The 23,501-nt window shown below is 41.0% G+C and overlaps 1 protein-coding gene across 4 annotated transcripts in view; it reads left to right on the top strand.

The window, feature by feature from the left end:
* Positions 1-23,501, top strand: part of LOC105465071 (laminin subunit alpha 3) — a 273,415-nt gene that overhangs the window by 225,630 nt on the left and 24,284 nt on the right. For all 4 annotated transcript variants that reach the window (XM_011713306.2, XM_011713298.3, XM_011713310.3 and 1 more), the window contains 12 exons: positions 588-704; positions 794-973; positions 2,152-2,294; positions 5,883-6,053; positions 7,602-7,753; positions 7,907-8,069; positions 8,505-8,638; positions 9,755-9,899; positions 14,113-14,232; positions 14,631-14,764; positions 21,283-21,400; positions 21,785-21,925. In XM_011713306.2, the coding sequence (XP_011711608.2) occupies positions 588-704; positions 794-973; positions 2,152-2,294; positions 5,883-6,053; positions 7,602-7,753; positions 7,907-8,069; positions 8,505-8,638; positions 9,755-9,899; positions 14,113-14,232; positions 14,631-14,764; positions 21,283-21,400; positions 21,785-21,925 (1,718 nt within the window). The remainder of the gene's footprint in view (positions 1-587; positions 705-793; positions 974-2,151; positions 2,295-5,882; positions 6,054-7,601; positions 7,754-7,906; positions 8,070-8,504; positions 8,639-9,754; positions 9,900-14,112; positions 14,233-14,630; positions 14,765-21,282; positions 21,401-21,784; positions 21,926-23,501) is intronic.

The following is a 23,501-nucleotide window of genomic DNA, read 5'->3' as shown; positions in this document are numbered from 1 at the left end:
TGCTAGCTAGCTCCCTTTCTTTCACAGAATTTTAAAAATGTGTCGTTCATTTTGGAAATTAACAGAAACAATGCCTACTTTGTGTCTATATTTGCCTGGATGAGGCTCTTTCAACAACACTCTTGTCCTCTGATAGAAGAGGATCCTTTCTGCATTATTAATTCATTCATTCACTCATATATTCATTTACTCAACAAACAGGTACTATTAAGCCTCAACTAGTGCCAGACACTACATTTTGTGCTAGGACATGGTAATGGATAAGACAGATGCATCTTTTACTAAACAGAGTCTCTTACTCTGGGCGGATAAGAAGTTTAGCCTTTCCCAAGTAATTCAGCCTCTCTCTTTCTTCCTGTGTATTTCCAAGCCATTTCCTCAAGGCTCTGATTTGCTGCTGACCTCTGTAACTGGAGGATCCCAGAGCTGTGGGTCTGGGCACATGCAGTGGGCATCTCTGAGATGACTCCTAAGAAGCAAGTCTACTCAATGCTGTGCAGACACTGGCTACTTCAGGGGCCACAAATACCAATGGAGGATCAAAAATGCACAAAGGAATTGCCTCCTAATGCTTTATTTTATTTTAGAAGTCAATCCGGCTCTCAGCAACCTACAGCAAACCCTGAATATTGTGACAGTTCAGAGAGAAGTGATAGCCACCAATCTCACAACTCTCCGAGATGGTCTTCGTGGGATACAGAGAGGTCAGCATCTTCCTAACCCGTTGTACTTGGTTGGCTTCTTTTGTTGAACGTTTTAGATACTTATACCTCTCTATTTGTGTGTGCATTAGGTGATATTGATGCTATGATCAGTAGTGCAAAGAGCATGGTCAGAAAGGCCAACGACATCACAGATGAGGTCCTGGATGGGCTGAACCCCATTCAGACAGATGTGGAAAGAATTAAGGACACCTATGGGAGCACACAGAATGAAGACTTCAAAAAGGCTCTGACGGATGCAGATAACTCGGGTATTAGGCGTTCTCTGGCCAGGACATCTTAGCCATTCTCTCCATTGTTATGTGTTTTGGTCCATTTTCATTCTTCCCTGGTAAAGTCTGATCTCAGAAACTAAAACATTAGAAAACAGCTCCACATGATATAGGATATATTCAAAGCATATAGGTAGTCTACTAGTTGGAAGGACCAGATAGGATTTTTAATTTTTAGAAAATACATTGAAAATGCTATTGGTTTTTTTTTTTACAAAGTGGAGATATAAGTTTCTTAATCATGAGGCATTGAATTATGATTAATATTAAGAATCAGAAAACAGGCCGGGCGCGGTGGCTCACGTCTGTAATTCCAGCACTTTGGGAGGCCGAGGCGGGCGGATCATGAGGTCAGGAGATCGAGACCATCCTGGCTAACACAGTGAAACCCCGTCTCTACTAAAAACAAAAAATTAGCCAGGCGTGGTGGCGGGTGCCTGTAGTCCCAGCTACTCGGGGAGGCTGAGGCAGGAGAATGGTGTGAACCTGGGAGGTGGAGCTTGCAGTGAGCCGAGATCGTGCCACTGCATTCCAGCCTGGGTGGCAGAGCAAGACTCCATCTCAAAAAAAAAAAAAAAAAAAAAAGAAAAAGAAAAAGAATCAGAAAACAAAGATTTTTTTTTTTTTCTTTCCGTAGTGGTCAAAGTAAAGGATTTGGTACCCAGATTGCAGAATACAATTCACCATGTACAGTAGCTCCTCCTTATCCTCAGGGGATATGTTCCAAGACCCCTAGTGGATGCATGAACCCACAGATAGTACCAAACCCTGTATATACTATGTTTTTTCAATCTGATAACCCAGATAGCTACTAAGTGACTAATGGGTGGGTAGGGTAGACAGCAAGGATATGCTGGAAAAAAGGAAGATTCTCATGGGTGCTACTCCAAACAGCACACAATTCAAAACTTACGAATTGCTTATTTCTGGAATTTTTCTTTTTAATATTTTTGGACCATGGTTGATAGCAAGTACTTGAAACCTCGAGAAGTGAAACCATGGGTAAGGGGGGAACTACCGTAACTAATTATGACCCATCCTGTTCAACATCTGGGGACCAAACATGCCACTTGACAAATACTGTCAGTAAGAACAATTGTAGTTAGCCTTTTCTTAATGCTCAATATTACATTTCTGTTTTCTAATCTCACCAACAGTGAATAAGTTAACCAACAAACTACCTGATCTTTGGCGCAAGATTGAAAGTATCAACCAACAGCTGTTGCCCTTGGGAAACATCTCTGACAACATGGACAGAATACGAGAATTAATTCAGCAGGCCAGAGATGCTGCCAGTAAGGTGAGTGTGTCCCCATGTGGTCAGTGGCCAAGGCTAGTTCTTTGATGAGTTATCACATTCATCAAGAAAGAAAAAACACTTATTTACTCAAGAATTAGTTGTCTTTCTTCCCCCAATTCTTTGGTTGCTTGAAATATAAAGACTGATTTTTCTCCTGTCATCCTTTACAAACGTACATGACCTTTGTACATTCTTACATTCTTACATTATCTTATCATTCTTACATTATCTGGTATATCAGGATCCTGAAGCAGTTTGCCCCATTGAGTTTATTCAGGCAGAAAGAAGGATTTTTTTCCAGGCCCTGGTTTGTAAACTGTGATTGCACATTCAAGTGAGGATTCTGTGGTCAGAATGTGCCAGTGTGATACTGCACAGGACCTACCCTCCTACTGTTACTTCAAAGTTGTAGAATCCATCTTTGCTGAGGATGGAGGATTTAAGATGACAGCAGTTTTCCATCATTGGAGTACTGATTCACCAGCCTTTCTTGTTTTAACCTGACATTATTTACTTGAATTACTGACACTTGTCTCTTAAAATTTGTTTTGTCCTAAAATGGCATAAATATAATTTCTTATATTTTCCAATAACTCCTAGACAGCCCTACAGGAGAGTTTTGGAGGGAGAGGGTTGGAGAGCATAGTCAGAATATCACTGCCCTGGAGGCATCGTGCCCAGTAACCAGGCTCACTGTTACTTCTTTTGAGCCTGGGAATCTGCCCTTTCTTCTAAGAAAGCGAAGTATTCCCAACATTAAACCTTGAACAGGAAAACAAACAGCATAAGGCAAAATTTGGAAGAAAGCACCCTCTTCACACTCATACATGCTTTATAAAAACCAAATGAATAAGAATGTGTGCTAGCTTTTACCCTTCTGTCTTCATTCACTAATTTATCCAACAAAAATTTGAAGTGTATTATAACACGGTGGTTAATAGCTGTTTAACCAAGCCAGACTGTCTTGGTTTCAATTCTTGCTCTGCCTTTGATGAGCTGTGAGACCTGAGCCCTGTCCCTTTACCTCTCTATGCCTTAGTTTCTTGGTCTATAGGGCATAGAAAATAATAGTACCAACCTCATGAGATTGTTAGGGTTAAATGAGCTAATGTGGAACAGTGCCTGGCAAATAGTAGATACCATGTTAGTGGAAAAACATAAAATAAAAAGCAATAAGTAAGTGCTTTTGTATGCCTGGTTGGCATCAGCACTTCTTTGGGTGCTGAGGACACAGAAATTATTAAGTCATAGTTCTGAACTCAGGCTGCTCTCCAGCCACTGCAGGTGGTTTCTTAGACTGTGCTAAAAGCTGGATAGAGTTGTGTTATGTGTATCTTCAGAATCCCCAGTTCTACCTGGAGAGGCTTAGAATAGCACTAATAAGTATCATTAACAGACATGGATAAGAAGCTTCATTGCAACATAGTTTATAATCACACAAAAAATTTTTTTTGAAAAAAAGCCACATTGACAACAGTAAACCTGAATGAGCTGGGGCTGTGTTTATCAACATGAATAAATGCAAACACATAGCACCCAGCAAAGAAAGCACGTTGTAGATAAATGTGTACAGGTGGACACCATTTATATAAAAATATTTAAAACATGAAAAATAGGACTAATTACAGTTTATAGGTAAACGCATATTTAATTTTAAAAAATTATGAAAAAATGCATGGGAATTTGCTTGGGAATCCAGATCCAGAGTAGTGGTGACCTCTGAGAAGGGAGAGGGGAACAGGTGCCAGTTCTGTGAGTCATGTTCCATTTCATGGTGATGCACATACAGGCATATTTTTCTCCCTCCCTTTCCTCAAATACAAGAAAAAACCTTAATTTAAAAAATTTAAAGGACGAGTAGGAATTTGCCAGGTGACAAAAAGCAGGAGAGAATTCCAGGCAGAGACTCAGAGAAGATTCTGAAGGGCAGGGGGTGAGTAGGAGAGAGAGGCATGAAATGAGCCCACAAATGTGGGACCCCATCACTAAGTCCTCTGATTTAATGCCTTGCATATACAAGATCCTCGATAAATATTTAAATACTTGATAGAGAAAATGCAGATTTGCCATAAATCTCATTCTTTTGTATTCGATCGTTAGGAAATATTTATCTTCTTGGTTCACACACCAGGGCTAGTCAGAGAACTTTTGTTATTGGTCTATTACATATAAGTATAAAGTTGAGAGTAAATGTTTGGAAGCTTTGAATAATTTGAATTGCCTCAACATGCAAGCATGTGATCAGTGGGCTTGTATTTTGTCTACCATCTTTTTTATTTTTCTAGTTATTTAAATTTGAATATGTTTTACAAAAGTATTTGTCCCTGGCATATTAGAAAGAAAAAATGGTCCTTCATCACAGAGATCTTAAGAAGCACTATTTTAGAGAGCCTTGATGCACTCACTCATTTTTCAGGACTGAACGCCTATAATAAATGAAACTGTAACATGTAATATATCCAAGGGAAGTAGTTCCTTTCAAAGTGCATTTAAAATATTTTAATATATAAATATAAATATATGCATATATATTTAATTATATATTATAATAATGTATTTTATGCATATATAGTATTATATAATTATATATGCTTTTGTATATTAAATATATAACATATGTTACAGATAATGTATATATAATTATATATGCATTTTAATATAATATATAAAATTATATATCATATAACATAATTATATATGCATTTATTATATATTTAATATATTAAAATGCATATTTATATATAAGTAGTATATAATACATTATCATATATAAATTGTATATTAATATATACTTATATAAATATTTTGTATATTTAATATATAAATGCATATATTTAAAAACTACATATATATAAATGTATAGATATATATAGTTTTGTTTTTTTGAGACAAGGTCTCACTCTGTTCCCTAGGCTGGAGTCCAGTGGCATGATGACGGCATGCTGCAGCCTGGAACTCCTGGGCTCAAGCGAGCCTCACACCTCAGACTCCTGAGTAGCTAGGACTACAGGCATGCAACACTATGCCTGGCCTTTTCTTTTCTTTTTTTTTTTTTTGGTAGAGATGAGGTCTTACCATGTTGCTCAGGCTGGCCTCAAACTCCTGAGCTCAAGTGATCCTCCCACCTCAGCCTCCCAAAGTGCTGAGATTACAGGTGTGAGCTACTGCACCTGGCTTAAAATATAGTTTTAATGTATTACATGTCTGACTGTATGCCAGGCACCATGCCAAGTGCCTCCACGGATGTTAGTTCGTCTGCACAAAAACCTTTGAGGGTTGTAATTCATATTATTGTCATTATCATTATTATTATTGCTGGCCCAGAGGACTGAATGCACTGCTCAAATGTCCCTGACTAATAAAAAACACAAATGCCTTATGACACAGCTCCCAAAACAGCTTCATGAGTTTATAATTTGGGTCTTGGAGATTATGATCCAGGGCTTAGAGACATTCACATTCCCTTGCTCCTTATCATAACAACTCAGGAAAGGCTGATGCATGGCTACGAGTCACAAACTAGCTCTCTGAGCACGCCTACTTTCTTCACAGGACAGCGTTTGACACCTTGTAACTTACTCCTCACAGGTTGCTGTCCCCATGAGATTCAATGGTAAATCTGGAGTTGAAGTCCGACTGCCAAATGACCTGGAAGATTTGAAAGGATACACATCTCTGTCCTTGTTTCTCCAAAGGCCCAACTCAAGAGAAAATGGGGGTACTGAGAATATGTTTGTGATGTACCTTGGAAATAAAGATGTAAGTATTGCTTGGACATCTCCCTTGTTTTTGAAACAATATTTTTCAAGATGTGTGCTTTTGAGATGTGTAGCACAGCTGCATCACTGCCATTAGCACAGCAGGCAGAAATCCTACTAAGACATCGACAAATCCCTCCAGCTTCCTCCCTGCCCACCTCCCCACTGTGGCAGTGCCCTCGAGGGATCTCCCATGCATCCTGGATTGTTGGTTGCTGGAGGATCAAGAGGCCTTACCCAATGGGCCCAACACATGGGCACGTGTGTGTACATGTAAAAAATATACGCACCTGGGGAGGGTGATTGGCACCCCTCCATACTACCAAGTTGTATAATTGACACCACACTAGCAGGGATCAATACCAAGCCTTCGTGGAAATCAACAGTAGCTCCTCCTCTTGGAATTTTGACCTTGTCCTCTTCCTCCGACCGCCCAACTGCAGACCCTTCCTCAAGCCTGTGGGATGGGGAGATTATGGGTGAGGACTGGAGTGGAATGAATCCTCCCTCTCCTGCCTAAATGATAGGAAAAGCAGTTGCCCATCTCTTTATCAGTGTAAATTCATTACTACTACTACTATCAGTGTAAATTCACTACCCTTACAGGCATTTTGAATGGCTGGCTTTAGCTTTTAATCCCTCCTTTTAAAATACATTTCTTTAACGTAAGTGTCAGAGGAAAAGCTAATCACTCACTGGGTTAGGATTCAGTTGTTGAAAGAGAAATGCTTGAAATACGGTTCTCAAAAATTCTGCCCAATTAGGAAATTGTTAGTTGTCACTAATGGATCTTGTATTTAAAGATTCTTAAAATCAACACTATTGCTAATTACTCTTCCATGCTTCAAGAGGTTGGCATTTTATTTGTAGCTTTCTTATGTCATGATTTTTTGCTTTGTTTTGTGATAAAATGCACATTACTTTATTCCTTCAACACACTTATACCATATACCTACTATGTGTCACATTCTGGCTTTGTGATAAACAAAAATTTATTTCTCAAATGTACTTAATGCCAACGCACACCTAAAATGGTTAAAATGGTAAGTTTTATGAATATTTTGCCATGATTTTAAAACATTTTGTTTCTACCTTAAGGCGCTCACATTCTAGCAGGGAAGAAAGATGCATATATAACTAATCTCGGTAACATAGAGGTGTGATAACAGAGGCATGCACAAAGTGTTAAGAGGATGTTGTGTAGTACTGGGAGAAGCAAAATGGCTTATCTCCCTTACCAGACTAAAATCTGATGGACGGCTGAGTCCATATCTGGGCCCTCTGTATGGCCGGTGCTTGGCACATATTTGTAGATTGAGCAAATGGAGGGATGAGTAAATAAGTGCCCTATAACATGAGCAGAGACAGCTTCGCATTATTAACTCAGCATTCTGTATTATTCTATAAAAGATTGCACCTTGTTTATTCTGTCTCTCCAAGGCTTATTGCCTAAAACCCGTTAGTTATTTGAAATGCATCCTCATCCTCTTGGGATGGGAAGTTGCGAAACCACAGTGTGAAGTGTTCTGAGGTGGCCCTTTGTCTCCAGGCCTCCCGGGACTACATCGGCATGGCAGTTGTGGATGGTCAGCTCACCTGTGTCTACAACCTGGGAGACCATGAGACTGAACTCCAAGTGGACCAGATCTTGACCGAGAGCGAGACTCAGGAGGCAGTTATGGATCGGGTGAAATTTCAGAGGTATAAGTCTGATTGACTGTTGCTCTTTGTGAACCTGACCTGCGGTCACCAAACTTCCATGTATACATGTTGCTGAACCCCATTTTTAGTGGCTTGGCTTTGAATTCTTTAATTTTTTCATATAACTTTATATTCTAAATTCATTTTAAACAGAATTTATCAGTTTGCAAGGCTTAATTACACCAAAGGAGCCACATCCAGTAAACCAGAAATACCCGGAGTCTATGACATGGATGGTAGAAACAGCAATACACTCCTTAATCTGGATCCCGAAAATGTTGTATTTTATGTTGGAGGTTACCCACCTGATTTTAAAGTAAGTGTAAATGTTATTTCACTGAATGAAATATTTAAATTTTAATTTGGTATGGTGATGACCTCATGCCTCTATTTGAATTATTAATTACATGTAAAATGGATTTAACCGCACATTCTTACAGCACATTCTAGCGATAATAATTAACACTTGTTGAGTGCTTCCTCTGTGCACTCAATAGAAACTGTGCTAAGCTTAAGTATGTTAACTTAAATAAGCATCATGATCATTCCCATTTTACAGATGAGGAAACAGAGACAGAGGGGTATCATAACTTGCCCACAGTCATAGCTAGTAAATAGCAAAGCCAGGGCATCTTGTTCCAGGGTTCACAGTCACTATTATGCCATAGTGACTGTTGAAAGTGATTAATTGATACTATTTTGATTATTGTCCTTTGTTCAATTGGTAGAAGATGTTTTATTTCATTTTCAGCTTCCCAGTCGACTAAGGTTCCCTCCATACAAAGGTTGTATTGAATTAGATGACCTCAATGAAAATGTTCTGAGCTTATACAACTTCAAAAAAACATTCAATCTCAACACAACTGAAGTGGAGCCTTGTAGAAGGTAAATAAAATGTAGAAACCAGAAACTCTGTAACTGGAGTTTTGGTAACTTGCAGTACTTTTACATATGATAAAGGATGGGCCAGTGAGATGCTATTGATGTTGCTAGTGGCTTTGGGCCAGTAGTTCTTCAAGTATGTGTGCATGCAACACTGGCAGTCCCGCCCTAAAATCTAATTAGGGTAGTCTCTTCCTAATTTGTATGAAATGCTAGATTGATAGAGTTTTCTCACTTAAAAAAAAGTCTTTATGAAAATTTTTGTGCCTCCTATCACAAAATATTTAATATTAGATGATACCTGATTTAGAGTCCTGATTTAGTGGCTCATGCCTGTCATCCCAGCACTTTGAGAGACTGAAGTGGGCAGATCACTTGGGGCCAGGAGTTTGAGATTAGCCTGGCCAACATGGCGAAACGCCATCTCTATTAAAAATACAAAAATTAGCTGAATGTGATGGCGTGTGCCTGTAGTCCCAGCCTCTTGGAAGGCTGAGGCAGAGGAATCGCTTGAACCCAGGAGGTCAAGGTTGCAGTGAGCCAAGATCATGCCACTGCACTCCAGCCTGGGCGACAGAGTGAGACTCCATCTCAAAAAAAAAAAAAAAAAAAAAGGAAAAGGAAAGAAGAAAAGAAAAAAAAGTGGTTCACAAAGTGTGCCATGACTTTTTTGGTACTCTTCCACCTCAATCTTTTTGAAAATTGCTGCCTTGAACTCCTAACCTTCCCTACAATTATAAGGACATGGTATATTCTAATATGAGGTGGACCAAATATCTATTATTCAGAATAAAATTACACTGCAAGTTAATAATCTCTTACATTTCAAAATCTTCAGCTGGTAGACCACATCTTCCTAAGTAGACATTTCCAAAAGGGACTCTTACTCATCTTTTGTCGAGCTAGGGTTTGATTGTCAGAGTATGAGAGCACATCCAGGAGAAAAAGCTGGCTGCTTTAACATTTTAAAAATGTTTCCTCTGCTTTAGCAAAATTATGACAACTAGATTGCATTTTCTTGGCTCCATTTTTCAGATAGCAGCATCCTGTATTAATAAGCACACTGGCATGGTGATCATTTGCTGCTGTGTTCTAACTTATGATGATTAATGTTGACAGGAGGAAGGAAGAGTCAGACAAAAATTATTTTGAAGGTACGGGCTATGCTCGAGTTCCAACTCAACCACATGCTTCCATCCCAACCTTTGGACAGACAATTCAGACCACCGTGGATAGAGGCTTACTGTTCTTCGCAGAAAACAGGGTAATCTATAACAAGCATCCAGATACAACCAAATATATTCATTCTGTTTAGCAATTTGGAGATAACTGGGTTGTTATAAACGACCCACTAGATCTGGAAAACAATGTGCAAATGTTACCTACCTCCTTTTCCTCCACCCAGTTGTACTTTCTTTCTGTTGGCTAGGAAATGTACTTTTTCAAAAACATTTTTAGTTTTAGGGGTACACGTGCAGGTTTGTTATGTAGGTAAATCGCATGTCACAGGGCTTTGGTGCGCAGATTATTTTATCACCCAGGTAATAAGCGTAGTACGTAATAGGTAGTTTTTCTGTCCTTAAAAAATACTTCCACCCTCAAGTAGGCCCCAATGTCTGTTGTTCCCTTCTTTGCATCCATGTGCACTCAATATTTAACTCTCACTTATAAGTGAGAACACGTGGTATTTGGTTTTCTGTTCCTACGTTTGTTCGCTTAGGATTATGGTCTCCAGCATCATCCATGTTGCTGCAAAGGACATGATCTTGTTCTTTTTATGGCTGTGTAGTATTCCATGGTGTATATGTACCTCATTTTCTTTATCCAGTTTACCATTTATGGGCATTTAGGTTGACTCCATGTCTTTGCTGTTGTGAATAGTGCTGCAAGGAACATTCATGTGCATTTGCCTTTATGGTAGAATGATTTATATTCCTTTGGGCGTATACCCAATAATGGGATTGCTGGATCATATGGTAGTTCTAGGTTATCTGAGAAATAGACAAACTGCTTTCCACAGTGGTTCAACTAATTTACATTCCCGCCCGCAGTGTACAATCATTCCCTTTTTTCCACAACCTCACCAGCATCTGTTATTTTTTGACTTTTTAATAATTGCTTTTTTGACCAGTATGAGATGGTATCTCATTGTTTTGATTTGTGTTTCTCTAATCATTAGTAATATTGAGCATTTTTTCATATGCTTGCTGGCAGCATATATGTCTTCTGAAAAGTCTGTGTCCTTTGTCCATTTTTAATGGGGTTGTTTGGTTTTTGCTTATTCATTATTTAAGTTCTGTATAGATTCTGGATATTAGACCTTTTTCACATGCATAGTTTGTAAATATTTTCTTCCATTCCATGGGTTGTCTATTTACTTTGTTGATAGTTTACTCTGTTGATAGTTTCTTTCGTTGTGCAGAAGCTCTTTAATTAGGTTCTATTTGTCAGTTTTTGTTTCTGTTGCAATTGCTTTTGGGGTCTTCATCATGAAATCTTTGCAAAGGCCTATTTCTAGAATGGTATTTCTAGGCATTTCTATGTCTAAAATAGGTTTTCTTCAAGGTTTTTTTTTTTAAATAGTTTTACATTTTACACTTAAGTTTTTAATCAGTCTTGAGTTGATTTTTGCATATGGTGAAAGGAAGGGGTCCAGTTTCAATCTTGTGCATATGACTAGCCAGTTATCCCACCATTATTTATTGAATAGGGAGTCCTTTCCCCATTGCTTGTTTTTGTTGACTTTGTCAAAGAGCAGATGGCTGTAGTTGTGTGGCTTTATCTCTGGGCTCTCTATTCTGTTCCATTAATGTCTATTTTAATGAGGGCAAGTAATCAGGAATTTGAGAACATGCCACCAAAATGTGGGAGAAATCTCCCCTTTTCCTATTTTATTCTCATTATCAGTTTTGTTCTTTGAGAACCACTGCTTGTCTAAGAATCTACTTATTCTGACTCAAAACATGTGAAAGCTTCCTGGGATCTCTAAGATCTAAACTGACTTCCTGCTCTTTCCATCTTGGTCTGATTCTTACCAGGCTGTGTGGGATTGTTTCTTTGTCGGCATGTTTGCCTTCTCAAGACACTGAAAATTCTGTTTTCGAGTAGCTGAGGTTTCTAGGGACCTTCTAAAATCTATTAGGTTAGAGAAGTCCAAAGTGACACTCTACAAGTGATCGTCAGCGCCCTCTGCTGGTTGATGGAGAGTTGGCGTGATGTTTGCTGCTTTACACCTACAGCGGGCCTGGAGTTGAACGCTCCGGTGAGTAGGAGCTTCTGTAGTTGGTCTCACAGGGAGTATTTCTGAAGAAATGTGGGTGAGCCCAAAGGCTTTCTGGTGGTCCGAGAACATGGGATTGATAAGGATCTTGGGATTTTACCAGAGCCTTCTACCTGCAGGGCGGTGACACTGACCGGGGCCAACTCTCCTCTCTGGGGTTGGTCTGGACCCTTCAGGAGATTCCAAGGCTGAACCAGTTCTGATGTTTTGGGAAGGTTCCAGACAGCCTGAAGGATACATAGAGCAGAGAAGTCATCCAGCATCTTCAGGACAAGGCAGTTGTTTTACAAAACAAGGTCTTCTTTGTACTATAATTTGAAGTTCTTGGAGACTAAGAACCGGAAATACTACTCATAATAAGAAAACTTACATAATGCCGTTACATAAGAAACGACCTAAAGAGCTACTTTACGTAGGAAGGCTCATGACTCTCAGTAAATTGGTGTAACTCTGATGTTTATGAGTTGATCAACCTAAGCTGACTCCCAAAGGCAAGATTTAGGATCCAGATAAGGAGTGATTTTCCTCTTAGAAAGAACTCGGTCCCTGGACCTCAAAGAGAGGCATTCTTATCATTAAGGAACTGTGTAAAAGCAAAGCCTTCAAGCCCTAAGTCAGAAATTGCTCAGCTTATCTTAGGGAAGTAGCTGATTCAAGTATATGTTTCACACCGTGATGGAGATGCAATAATGACAAAGACAGACAAGGCTCCCGCCCTCCGGGATTTTATAATCTAGAGGAAAAGAATATGCAAAGGAATGCTGTTAATAGGTTGTTTATTTCATCACAACTGTGAAGAGCTGTATCAAGGAAATGTTTGTGAGTGAAATGAGGATGTACAACATAAAAGACACTTGAGCAAAGGAAGTGCTTCCTCTGAGATCAGGAGGACCGGTAGAAGACAGCATTTGAACGGGACCTGGGGACAGGGCAGACGGGGGATCCAGGCAGAGGGAGAGGCATGAAGAAGGCCTGGGAGTTGGAAGGTCAGGGAGCACTCAGTGGAACAGTGTCTGTGGGGCTGGAGAGCCAGAGGCAGTGCTGAGAGAGAGGCAGATGCCACACAGCATCTGGCAGGGGTCAGGGCTTCATCCTGACAGCCGAGGAGAGTCACAGGCTCCCACTGGCATTTTCAAAGACTACTCTGGCTGTAGAGGGGAATGGACTTGCGGGGGGACACAGGGAGACCAGCGGGTTGTTGCTGCAGGGACTGGCTAAAATGTTGTGGCTGAGACTAGGTTGGATAACATAAAGAGAGAGTTAGGAATGGAGAATTCATGAGATTATGTTGGATGCGAGAGAGGGAAGGATCAAGAATGATTCTTAGGTTCTGATAAAGGGGTGAGAAAAAAAATGACTCCTAGGTTTGTGGCTTGCTCAGCAAGGTGATGTGTGTGTGTGCTGCACACGTGCATGCCGGGGGCAGGCTGGGAGGGGGTAGCACATGCACCCGGTGTAAAGGAAGGAGAGGCAGGCTTGGCAGCCTGTGGGAGGCTTGTAGGTCGTACGTTCTGTGTGAGATATTCTCAATTTGAGGTCTCTGTGAGTCATGCAAGCAAAGCAATAACAACAAGGGAATCAGGTGTGCAGACCTGGCCCTGAAGACAGGTCTAGGCTGGGGAGAACAATTTGGAGCCCATGAGTACACCTGGATTGGAGCTACAGGATAGCCGACAGCCTGTGATTGTCAAGGGAACGGAGTGGTGTGGGGGAGGAAGGAATCCTGGGTGGGATCCCCGACACTGACATGGAAGGTAGAAGGGGATAAACCAACAAACGAGACAGAGACATAAGAATCAGTCAGAAAACAGATGGTGGAAGGTATCTGACGTCTGTGTAAGACCACGCCTCTCTCTAAAAGGCACTCATATTTTCAAATAATATTAATGATCTGCATCTTCTCAGTCTCCATCTTTACATGCCAGTTATGGATCATACGAAACAAAATCATGATCTTAGCTAGCATTTATTGTGTCCGTCCTGTGTGTCAACCACTGTGCATGACATTTAACGTCACTTACAATACTGAACCATCACCCCATCCCGTGAGGTGGCTGTTGCAGCACCATTATCCCTTTTCACTAGGGCAGCAGCTGAAGCTGAGAGCAGGGGTTTCCATGAGAATAACTCGAGTTTCAATGCTCTGTCTCTTCTTCAGCCAAGGCTTCTGGTAATCTGCATTATTCCCCTGTCCTAGGATCGCTTCATATCTCTAAATATAGAAGATGGCAAGCTCATGGTGAGATACAAACTGAATTCAGAGCCACCAAAAGAGAGAGGAGTTGGAGACGCCATAAACAACGGCAGAGACCATTCGGTACACCCTTTGAGTCTGTTTACTTGAATTGTTAAGTGTCCTTAGTCCTTTAAAATTAAGTCAGTGCCCCAAATAAATAAATAAAACCCTTCCTATTACCAGATAAACTTATGGATGTTAACTGAGGGATATATCCTTTTAAAATTTGCACATTTCGGCCTGAAATGTGTAACATATACATGACATCTATAAAACACGGTTAACTTCAAATGCAAACATTTATATTAAAATGTTTTAGTATCATATTTTTATCCAAAAATGCTACTGCTCAGAGCCTTCCTACTATGTATATAAATGAATCTGGAGGAAGATAAATAAAAACATGATAGTTCTGAACCCCTGTGAATAGGATTCTCTTATTTTCCCTAGCTTGCTGATTCATCTCTCATTTATTTCAGATTCAGATCAAAATTGGAAAAGTCCAAAAGCGTATGTGGATAAATGTGGACTTTCAAAACACTATAATTGATGGTGAAGTATTTGATTTCAGCACATATTATCTGGGAGGAATTCCAATTGCAATCAGGGAAAGGTAAGATGATTTTTTTAAAACCAGATTGCCTCTGTTAGTGGTTATGATTGTGACCCAAAAAAACTGCCTTTTTAAATTTTACCAACAAACAAACGCAAAAAGTTAACTTTTCTGTATTAACAGTATAGTCAACAGAGTAAAACAGATTTGAATCCTGAATAATGAGACTGCGCAGTGGAAAGAAGGAAGGTGGGGGAACTGTGTGTCACTGCCATTGTCATTCTTGGGAGGGGAGAGACCACAAAGAATATAGTAGGGTTGACAATGCTGGTGACAAGTAGAACAGAGGCTGTGGCCCTGGGCCCTTGAAGGCTGTATAGGAGAGCGTGGGCATCCCGAGGCCTGATAGACGTTCCCGGGAACTGAAAGCTGAGGTTTCCACCTTCAGGAAGTCTCTGGTGAATGTGAGACAGTATGTCTCCTTCACTTCTGCATCACCTGCTCCTTGCGTGCTATCGAGCGTGGAATTGGTACATAACTGTTTCTTAGATGAATGAACACATGAATGAATTAATGTGAAAGGCAGTAAAGCTTTATCTGAATGGGAAAAAAAAATCCCACCATTTTGGAATGCACTTAAAAATAACCATTTTGTTCATTTGTATCCTCCCGGAAAACTTTTCGATAGCTGACAGTAGTGTGTGGACAGAACATATCCTAGAAGGATTCGTGCAGCCTCACGACTAAGTAAGAGTGTTGCCAGGAGGTTAGGTTATGATGACTTTTATACGAGATCTGAAGCTAGTTTACTCTTTTGCGAACTTACACATCACTTGGAAGGAACTAGAGGTGATTTATAAGGTGTCATGCCAAGGTATTCTTTCTTCTAGAGTCCTTCTACATGTGGGCATCTGTCCATTCTGCATAGTCAGGCACTAATCTTTGTTTTAAAGTTCTCAGAGTTGCCTCCAAAGACAAAAATGCAAATGGGAAAGCTGGGCACTTTAATAGAAGCTGAGGGTGAACGTCTTTACTCCTTGGGCTCTGGAAGGAGCTTGCAGATCGTGGTATGTAACCCCTGAGTTTTACAAACGAAGAAATTCAGAGCCAGTGAGATTATATTAATATCTAATATTGTCAATATTAAAAGGCAATTCAGCCATGAATAGCCAGTTATGAATTGTCAGTCATCTTGATTTTATTTCCATGAAATGGAATAAAATAAAATCATTCAAGGTAGTCAGCTTTTTCAAGTACTTTTGAGTATGTTTGAGAGTTACCACGTATTCATTCATTACACAGGATTTACTGAGTGCCTAATGGGCCTCAGGCAGAGTGACAGGTGCCAAGGAGACAACAGTGAGCAGGGTGGAGCCTGGAGAAGAGCAGAAGAGAGACAGTCACTACAGGAGAACATGACGTGTGTAGAAGGAAGCTCAGGGTGCTGACAGAAGCCAGGAGGGAACCTAATCCAGTTGGGACCATCAGGAAAGTGACCTCCAGCTAGGACCTGAGAGATGCTAGCAGTCAGTGTATGTGAAGCACCAAAGCTGGATAGAGAAAGCATGAACTTGCGAAGAGCTGGAGTACAGCAGGAAGTGGGATAGGGATGCCCCATAGGGCTGATGTGGGCAGCAGGGGCCTGACCACAGAGTACCTTGAAAGTCACAGTAAGGAGCCATTGGAGAGACTTCAGCCGAGAAAGGCCATGACCAAATTACAGTTTTCAGTAGCTCACTCTAGTGCAGGGCAGAGGCAGGTAGAGTGGCTGGAGGCCGAGTGTATTAACAGAGGTGAGTGATGAGGGTGACCTGGCCCAAGGAGTAGCTGCGCAGGTGAGCAACAGGGATCAGGTTCCAAATATATTTAGGAACCTGGGCGAATGGGCAGCACTGCACAATGGCTTGGGTTGGGGAATAAAGGGGAAAAGCAGTCAAGAATGATGCCTCATTTTTGGCTAAGCCCTTGGCAGATGGAACACACCAGTGGAGGAGTGGGGTGACAAGTTAAGTCTGCGACAGGCTTAGTCCAGGAGCCTGAGACACAGCCAGGTGGAGATGCCCACAAGCAGGTGCACAAAACGGCCTGGGCCTCTGGAAAGGAGGCCAGTCTGGAGAAGGGTAAATGAAGCCTGGGCCATGTAGTCATTGAGGTAGCGGAGGCCAGTGGGCTTACCCAGAGCCAGGAGGAATTCTCAAACCGAGCCAGTATGGAACCCATTGGTGGGTGGTTTGTGTTTGCATGATATTAACGCAAGGCCGCTAGACAGTGACGTGGATGCCAGTCAATCCAGGTTTTCTAGAAAAGGGCAGTAGGTAGAACCACAAAAGAGGTGGCTTTGGTTTTGGCTCAGCAAAACTTTAGGTTAATTCACACTCAACCTTTATTCGCCTTTTCATCTCCATGCATTAAAGAAATATATAGATATAGAGATGCACATAAATAATTTGCTTTTTTAAAACAATTCTTTGTAGAGATGGGGTCTTGCTGTGTTGCCCAGGCTGGTCTCAAACTCCTAGCCTCAAGTGATCCTCCCACCCCCAGAATTCTGGGGTTACAGACGTGAGCCACTGTGCCCAGTCCAGAATTTTCTTTCTTTTTTTTGAGACAGAGTCTTGCTGTGTCGCCCAGGCTGGAGTTCAGTGGCGCCATCTTGGCTCATTGTAGCCTCGGCCTCCTGAGCTCAAGTGATTCTCCTGCCTCGGCCTCCTGAGTAGCTGGGATTACAGGCGTGTGCTACCATGCCTGGCTAATTTTTATATTTTTAGCAGAGATGGGGTTTCCCCATATTGGCCAGGCTGGTCTCGAACTCCTGAGCTCAGGCAGTCCACCCACCTCGGCCTCCCAAAATGCTGTGATTACAGGTGTGAGCCACCGCGCCTGGCCCAGAATTTTCTTAGTAACTTATTTTGGGATCCTCCAAACAAGGGACTGCTTCCTTTTTTCTGGATAAGTTTATACTTTGACTTTTTTTTTTTTTTTTTTTTTTGAGACGGGGTGTCGCTCTTGTTGCCCAGGCTGGAGTGCAACAGCGTAATCTCAGCTTACTGCAACCTCCACCTCCCGGGTTCAAGCAATTCTCATGCCTCAGCCTCCCGAGTAGCTGGGATTACAGGTGCCTGCCACCATGCCCGGCTAATTTTGTATTTTTAATAGAGATGGGGTTTTGCCATGTTGGTCTGGCTGGTCTCGAACTCCTGACCTCAGGTGATCCACCTGCCTCTGCCTCCCAAAGTGCTAGGATTACAGACGTGAGCCACCATGCCTGGCCTATATTTTGACTTTTTATTAAAATCACGGGAACATGGAAAATGCAGGAGATAGAGGCCAGTCAAAAGATTTCAGTGGCCCTTCACTCTCTCAAAAGCGAAATGCTAAGGAATAGTCAGCTGTTCTGGGCCTTGCCTCATCCCTCTGGTGGAGTCTTTGGTGGCCCAGAGATTCCTGAAACTGCCACTGGGCATGAGTCACTGGGAGGTGGGGCGGGCACAGAGGAGTTCCATGGGTAATCCACAGCCAGGCTCTGTAGGGGCAACCAGCCGACTCTTCCAGACCAGGGAGGTGTTCTGGTGCCGGCATAAATGGAGGGACCTTTTAGACAAGTTCTCAAACTTAAGGTGGAGCAAAGCAAGCAGGTGTAATCACGAACTCAGCTTTGCTCAAGGGATTTTGTGCGTAGTTTGTTTCTTCCCCCTCTCACTATAGTGTTTCTTCTGGGAATGGGGACCCAGATCTTGGAATGGCCTGTTTTGGATCATAATCAGAAATCATTCTGTTAATCCCATCTCCTTACCAGGAGAAGAGCAAGTCATCCCTGGTAATGCCAAAGGATCTGACACCAATGAGGACATTTTTCTTGAGGACCTACACCATTGTTTACAGAGTATGATAATAAACACTAAAATGAAAATGATCCACAAAGTAAAAATCAATCAAAAATCTACTGAACATCGACTAAGTACCCAACACTGAGGTTAGGGCTGCCTTTTGTTCTTTTTGCTCCCTGAAGTTGGCCTGCAGCAGCCATGGAGCTGGCTAAGCTTCTGTGGACAGATTGGCCCAAAGTATACATAAATACCCCAATGCAGGAACCCGCTAACACAGCAATTCATGCCCCAGTGCAATGACATTCCTCTAGCAAGGATGTTCAGACCCTGCATCCTGGAGTAAATGTAGAACTGTGGGTCCTCAGGTAACCCAAGTAACAAGAATCCCCCCAGGAATAGTGGAAGTGAATCTCTTCCGTTTTAACACTTCTGCTGTAGGTAACTCTTCTAGAAGAAGAAGGCACGAGGCACTTCCAAGTGCTGCAGGAATACCAACTGTAAGCGTAAAAAGCAAGGTCTTCAAGCCTCACTAACCTGTGTGACACACTGACAGTACAGACCCCAGCTCTGCCACTTACCAGCTGTGTGACCTTAGGCAAGGCCTTAGCCTCTCAATGCCTCATTGCTACATCTGTAATAAGGGCACAGTAGCTGCCTATCTCTTAGCGTGGTTGGAAGATTCAAAGAGTGTAAAGGAATTAGCAGAGGTCAGCACATGGTCAGTGCTCAATAAATGTTAGATAGGAAACCTGTCCTTCCTGCACATGTATCCTAGAACTTAAAATAAAATAAAATAATATAAAAGAGAAAATACCTCCCTCAAAATGTTATTGTAAGTTGTATTCTTAGAGCTTTGTGCAAAATAGGTGGTCTGTGTCTGTTAACTGCCTTTCTCTCCCACTATTTTACTTTCCTGCAACCATCTTTCTTTGACCAATAATCTATGGAGAGAGGGACATCTGGAATGTTGCTGTCCAAGAGATATGTTGAAACCCAAAGAAGAATGGACCTAAAACCATGTATAAATAGGCAAGCTCCAGGAATGAAAATGAACCCTCCTCCTCTTCTGAGACAAAAGGCCATCTTTATAAAATGATTAGGCTCATACTGTAATGCCAGTGAAGATTTGTTTCTTTCTTTTCCTTTTAATGAAATTTAATTGTAGGCCTATTACATATAGCCCAACTGTTTCTAACGAATTGGGTTAAAATGAATGCAGACACCTTTCCGTTTAGAAAAGTAAGCTGCATTAGGGATTTAGAATGAAATCAGCTTTGGGTTTTCTTAGGACATCATTTGTTTAAGAAACACAAATATTTGCCTGGACTTCAGTTAGTTCATGTGTGTGAATGCTTTATGCACATTCAGCTCCAGACAGATCCAGAAGTCAAATCAAAGGGGAAGTGCCATGGGACCATTTAGAAAGAGCTGCTTTAGAAATTGCTCTCATTATATAAGAATGGTAACATGGGAGTAGTTACTAACTGGACGATCTCACATTGAGTCCTTACTCTGTATAAAGCACTGTTTGAGTGTGTTACACATATTAACTTTCTTAGACTTATGACAACCCTATGAAACAGACTCACATATTCCCATTGTCTAAATGAGGAAACAGAGGCACAGAGAAGAGAAGTTGCCTGTTCAATTAGCAGGGACGGAACTTGAACCCAGGCAATTTGGCTGGTCCACAGCAGCACAATTTTGCCTCTCAGAAACCCCTGCTGAGCATTCACGCCCAGGTGCCATGCACTGCTGCAAGCTCTTGCTGTACGTTAACTTGTTTTTTTTGTTTTTGTTTTTGTTTTTTGAGACAGAGTCTCACTCTGTCGCTCAGGCTGGAGTATGGTGGTATGATCTCGACTCACTGCAACCTCCGCCTCCCAGGTTCAGGTGATTCTCCAACCTCAGCTCCCGAGTAGCTGGGACTACAGGTGCCTGCCACCATGCCCGGCTAATTTTTGTGTTTTTAGTAGAGTTAAGGTTTCACCATGTTGACCAGGCTGGTCTCGAACACCTGACCTCAAGTGATCCACCTGACTTGGCCTCCCAAAGTGCTGGGATTACAGGCATGAGCCACCCCACCTGGCCCGTTAATTATTTTAATCCTGGCAATAACCCGTTGCCCAGGCCCCACAGGTAGGAGGTGGTAGACACAGCAGCATATGAACCTGGACAATGTGTTCCATTGTTTCAGCTTGGCACTGATTAAGTCAAGCTACATTTTTCATAACTGAATAGAACCAAAAAGTAACACTTTGTTTCTTCTGACTTTACAGTGGCTAACTTAACAGTGAACAGAATAAAAGAGCAAAAAGTTTTCTAGAGCGTTCCTGCTTCCTATAAATGATTGATTACTTTATTTATATATACGTATATCATATATCATCTATTAACTTATTAAGACATGTCCTGTCCACCGTGCAATGCCGTGACTCCAGGGAGAGGGACAGGAAGTTCTAGATATTGTGCATCTTCTCTGTCTTTGTACCTTTTGCAGCCGCTGGCCATTCTTCTGTTAACATTGTTGTCTGCATTTTTAAAGCTGAGAATGTAAACTTCCACAGAAAGGAAGTCGGTTCTCCCAGCATCATAAAATAAGTGGCATTATGGGAATCCTATGAGAAAGGATAAACATAAAACACATACTCGTGTATGGGTGAAAAGTACTAAAGAGCACAGCGTTTCAGCTCTGATTTCATGTGAGCCTGGCATGATGCATCTCTTCCTTTTATTTGTGTTCCTAATCAGATTTAACATTTCTACGCCTGCTTTCCGAGGCTGCATGAAAAATTTGAAGAAAACCAGTGGTGTCGTTAGATTGAACGATACTGTGGGAGTAACCAAAAAGTGCTCGGAAGACTGGAAGGTAAGTGAAGGTTCAGAACTTCGTGAAGGAGTGCTTCTCAGCCAACCCGCCTTCTGTATCCATTAACACAGTAACTTTTGACTTCTTTCTGGTAGCACACGGTGTTATAGTGAACTGGCTCATATGCACTCCCCATGTGCTTGCAAGGTGCTGAACCTTTGCAGGTTTGCACATTAAATTTGTAGGAAAGTAGGAAGGCCAACTATATACATGAAAACTTACAGATGATTGCTGACTTATCATGCAGCAAAGTAAGCTCTCTTTCTTTCTGAGGCTACATAAATCACATTAATCAGTTTGGGTAAAGTGAGATCGGGTAAGGTACTATATTTCAGCCAAGAAATGATTACAATGCCAGTAATTTATTCCATGTTTGCATTTCAGCTTGTGCGATCTGCCTCATTCTCCAGAGGAGGACAATTGAGTTTCACTAATCTGGGCTCACCGCTTACTGACCACCTTCAGGCCTCATTTGGATTTCAGACTTTTCAACCCAGTGGCATATTATTAAGTCATCAAACATGGGTATGAAATAGTGCATTAATATCAAACAAGATTTGAACCTGACTCAAAGTTTGATGTTAAAAACAATAAGAGAGATTTTGAAAGTGGTGGAGTTGGACATTTTTTCTGTCATCACACAGTAAATGCTATTGTATAGTTCAACCATGAACATTATTCCCCACTCTGGGGTAGGTCCTCAAAGAAATCAGGTTTAGAAAGTAACATTATAATTTACAGAGTTGCATTTGTGTGTATTCGCAGACTCATTTTTATTCTTTTCAGGTATATTTTATAATAAGAGTTAAGGTGGATTATAACTACTGCAGTTAATAATGTAGCTTAAAGTTTCAGAGCTCAGAAGGAAAATCAGAGTGTGTCCCTATGATTCCATTTTGATTGCATAAAAGGCAGCTCTCTAGACTGCCTTTTTGCAGCAGCAGCTAGTTGGACAATATTTATACCTGGGGAATTGTAGAAAATAAGATCCTTTGCTCTTTCGTCATGTACAACAGAGCCACATAAATTCTCTTCCACAAGGAGGTACCCTCTGTAACGTAAGTGGATTTAGCTAGTGTGGTTATATAGGTATAGAAGTCATCTAATATTTAGAAATGAGTATTTGTGGAATTAGTGGAATTTTTAAATAGAAGTAGAGTGTGATTATTTCTGAATTTGTTTCTTTAGGATTGCAGAGCACAACAGAATTCTAGTATCTGTTAAGAAAATAGACGGTGGCCGACTCTGTGGCTCTGTAATATTAGGAAGGCCGCCCCTCTCTTGGTGGCTTGCTCACCAGTCCCTGAGGTCTTACTTTTAAAATGAGCCCTAAAGAAGCACATGCTGACACTTAGACTGTGGGGGTGGCTTTTCCATGAAAGCAGGATGTTTTGATCTAGCTCTTATGATACCCGACACTTGTTTCCTCTGCCACATATAGGAACACTTAGTACACAATTCACAAAATGATCAAGAGCAGAGGGAAGAATTAGGTTAGCAAAAGATTAGATCCACCCTGGACAATGGGGGAATCCTGGAAATAGCATAGGGACGTTGCCCTCAATTTCATAATGGGTTAGCTAAAGATACATATAAGTCAGCATTATTTTATGCAATTCATAACGAATATTGCCAATTGAAAAAAAGTTAACACAAAGTAAAATCAACAATGGCTATAACCACACACTGTAAAACTTGTTTTAGACTGAAATCTTACCAAAGAATCACATCTTGTTGAAAACTGCAGAAATTATACTTGGTAGAAAAAACATGAACAAAATTGAAATGACAAGTGCTGAGATTGCACATTTTTAAAATTAATGATTGACAGGAAGAGTCAAATTATCTTGCCAAAATTTAGATCTTCAGAGTTTGACATGGAGAATTGAACTTCCCAGAAATAATGACTAGGAAGTAAAAAATTTATAATGACTGAAGAGAAGAAATCATTGTAATATTCTTATATTAAAAATTAAGGAATCAAGTCTTTGCTGTAAAATTTATTTAGCAATGAATTGATCCTGATAGAAATAACTTCAGCAAAAGAAAAATAAAAATAGAAAAATTTAGGCTGGGCATGATGGCTCACACCTGTAATCCC

The sequence above is a fragment of the Macaca nemestrina genome, chromosome 19 (assembly GCF_043159975.1).
Source record: "Macaca nemestrina isolate mMacNem1 chromosome 19, mMacNem.hap1, whole genome shotgun sequence".
Taxonomy (NCBI): Eukaryota; Metazoa; Chordata; class Mammalia; order Primates; family Cercopithecidae; genus Macaca; species Macaca nemestrina.
Note: the sequence above shows the minus strand (reverse complement) of the source record. Positions and strands in the feature narration are given on the sequence as shown.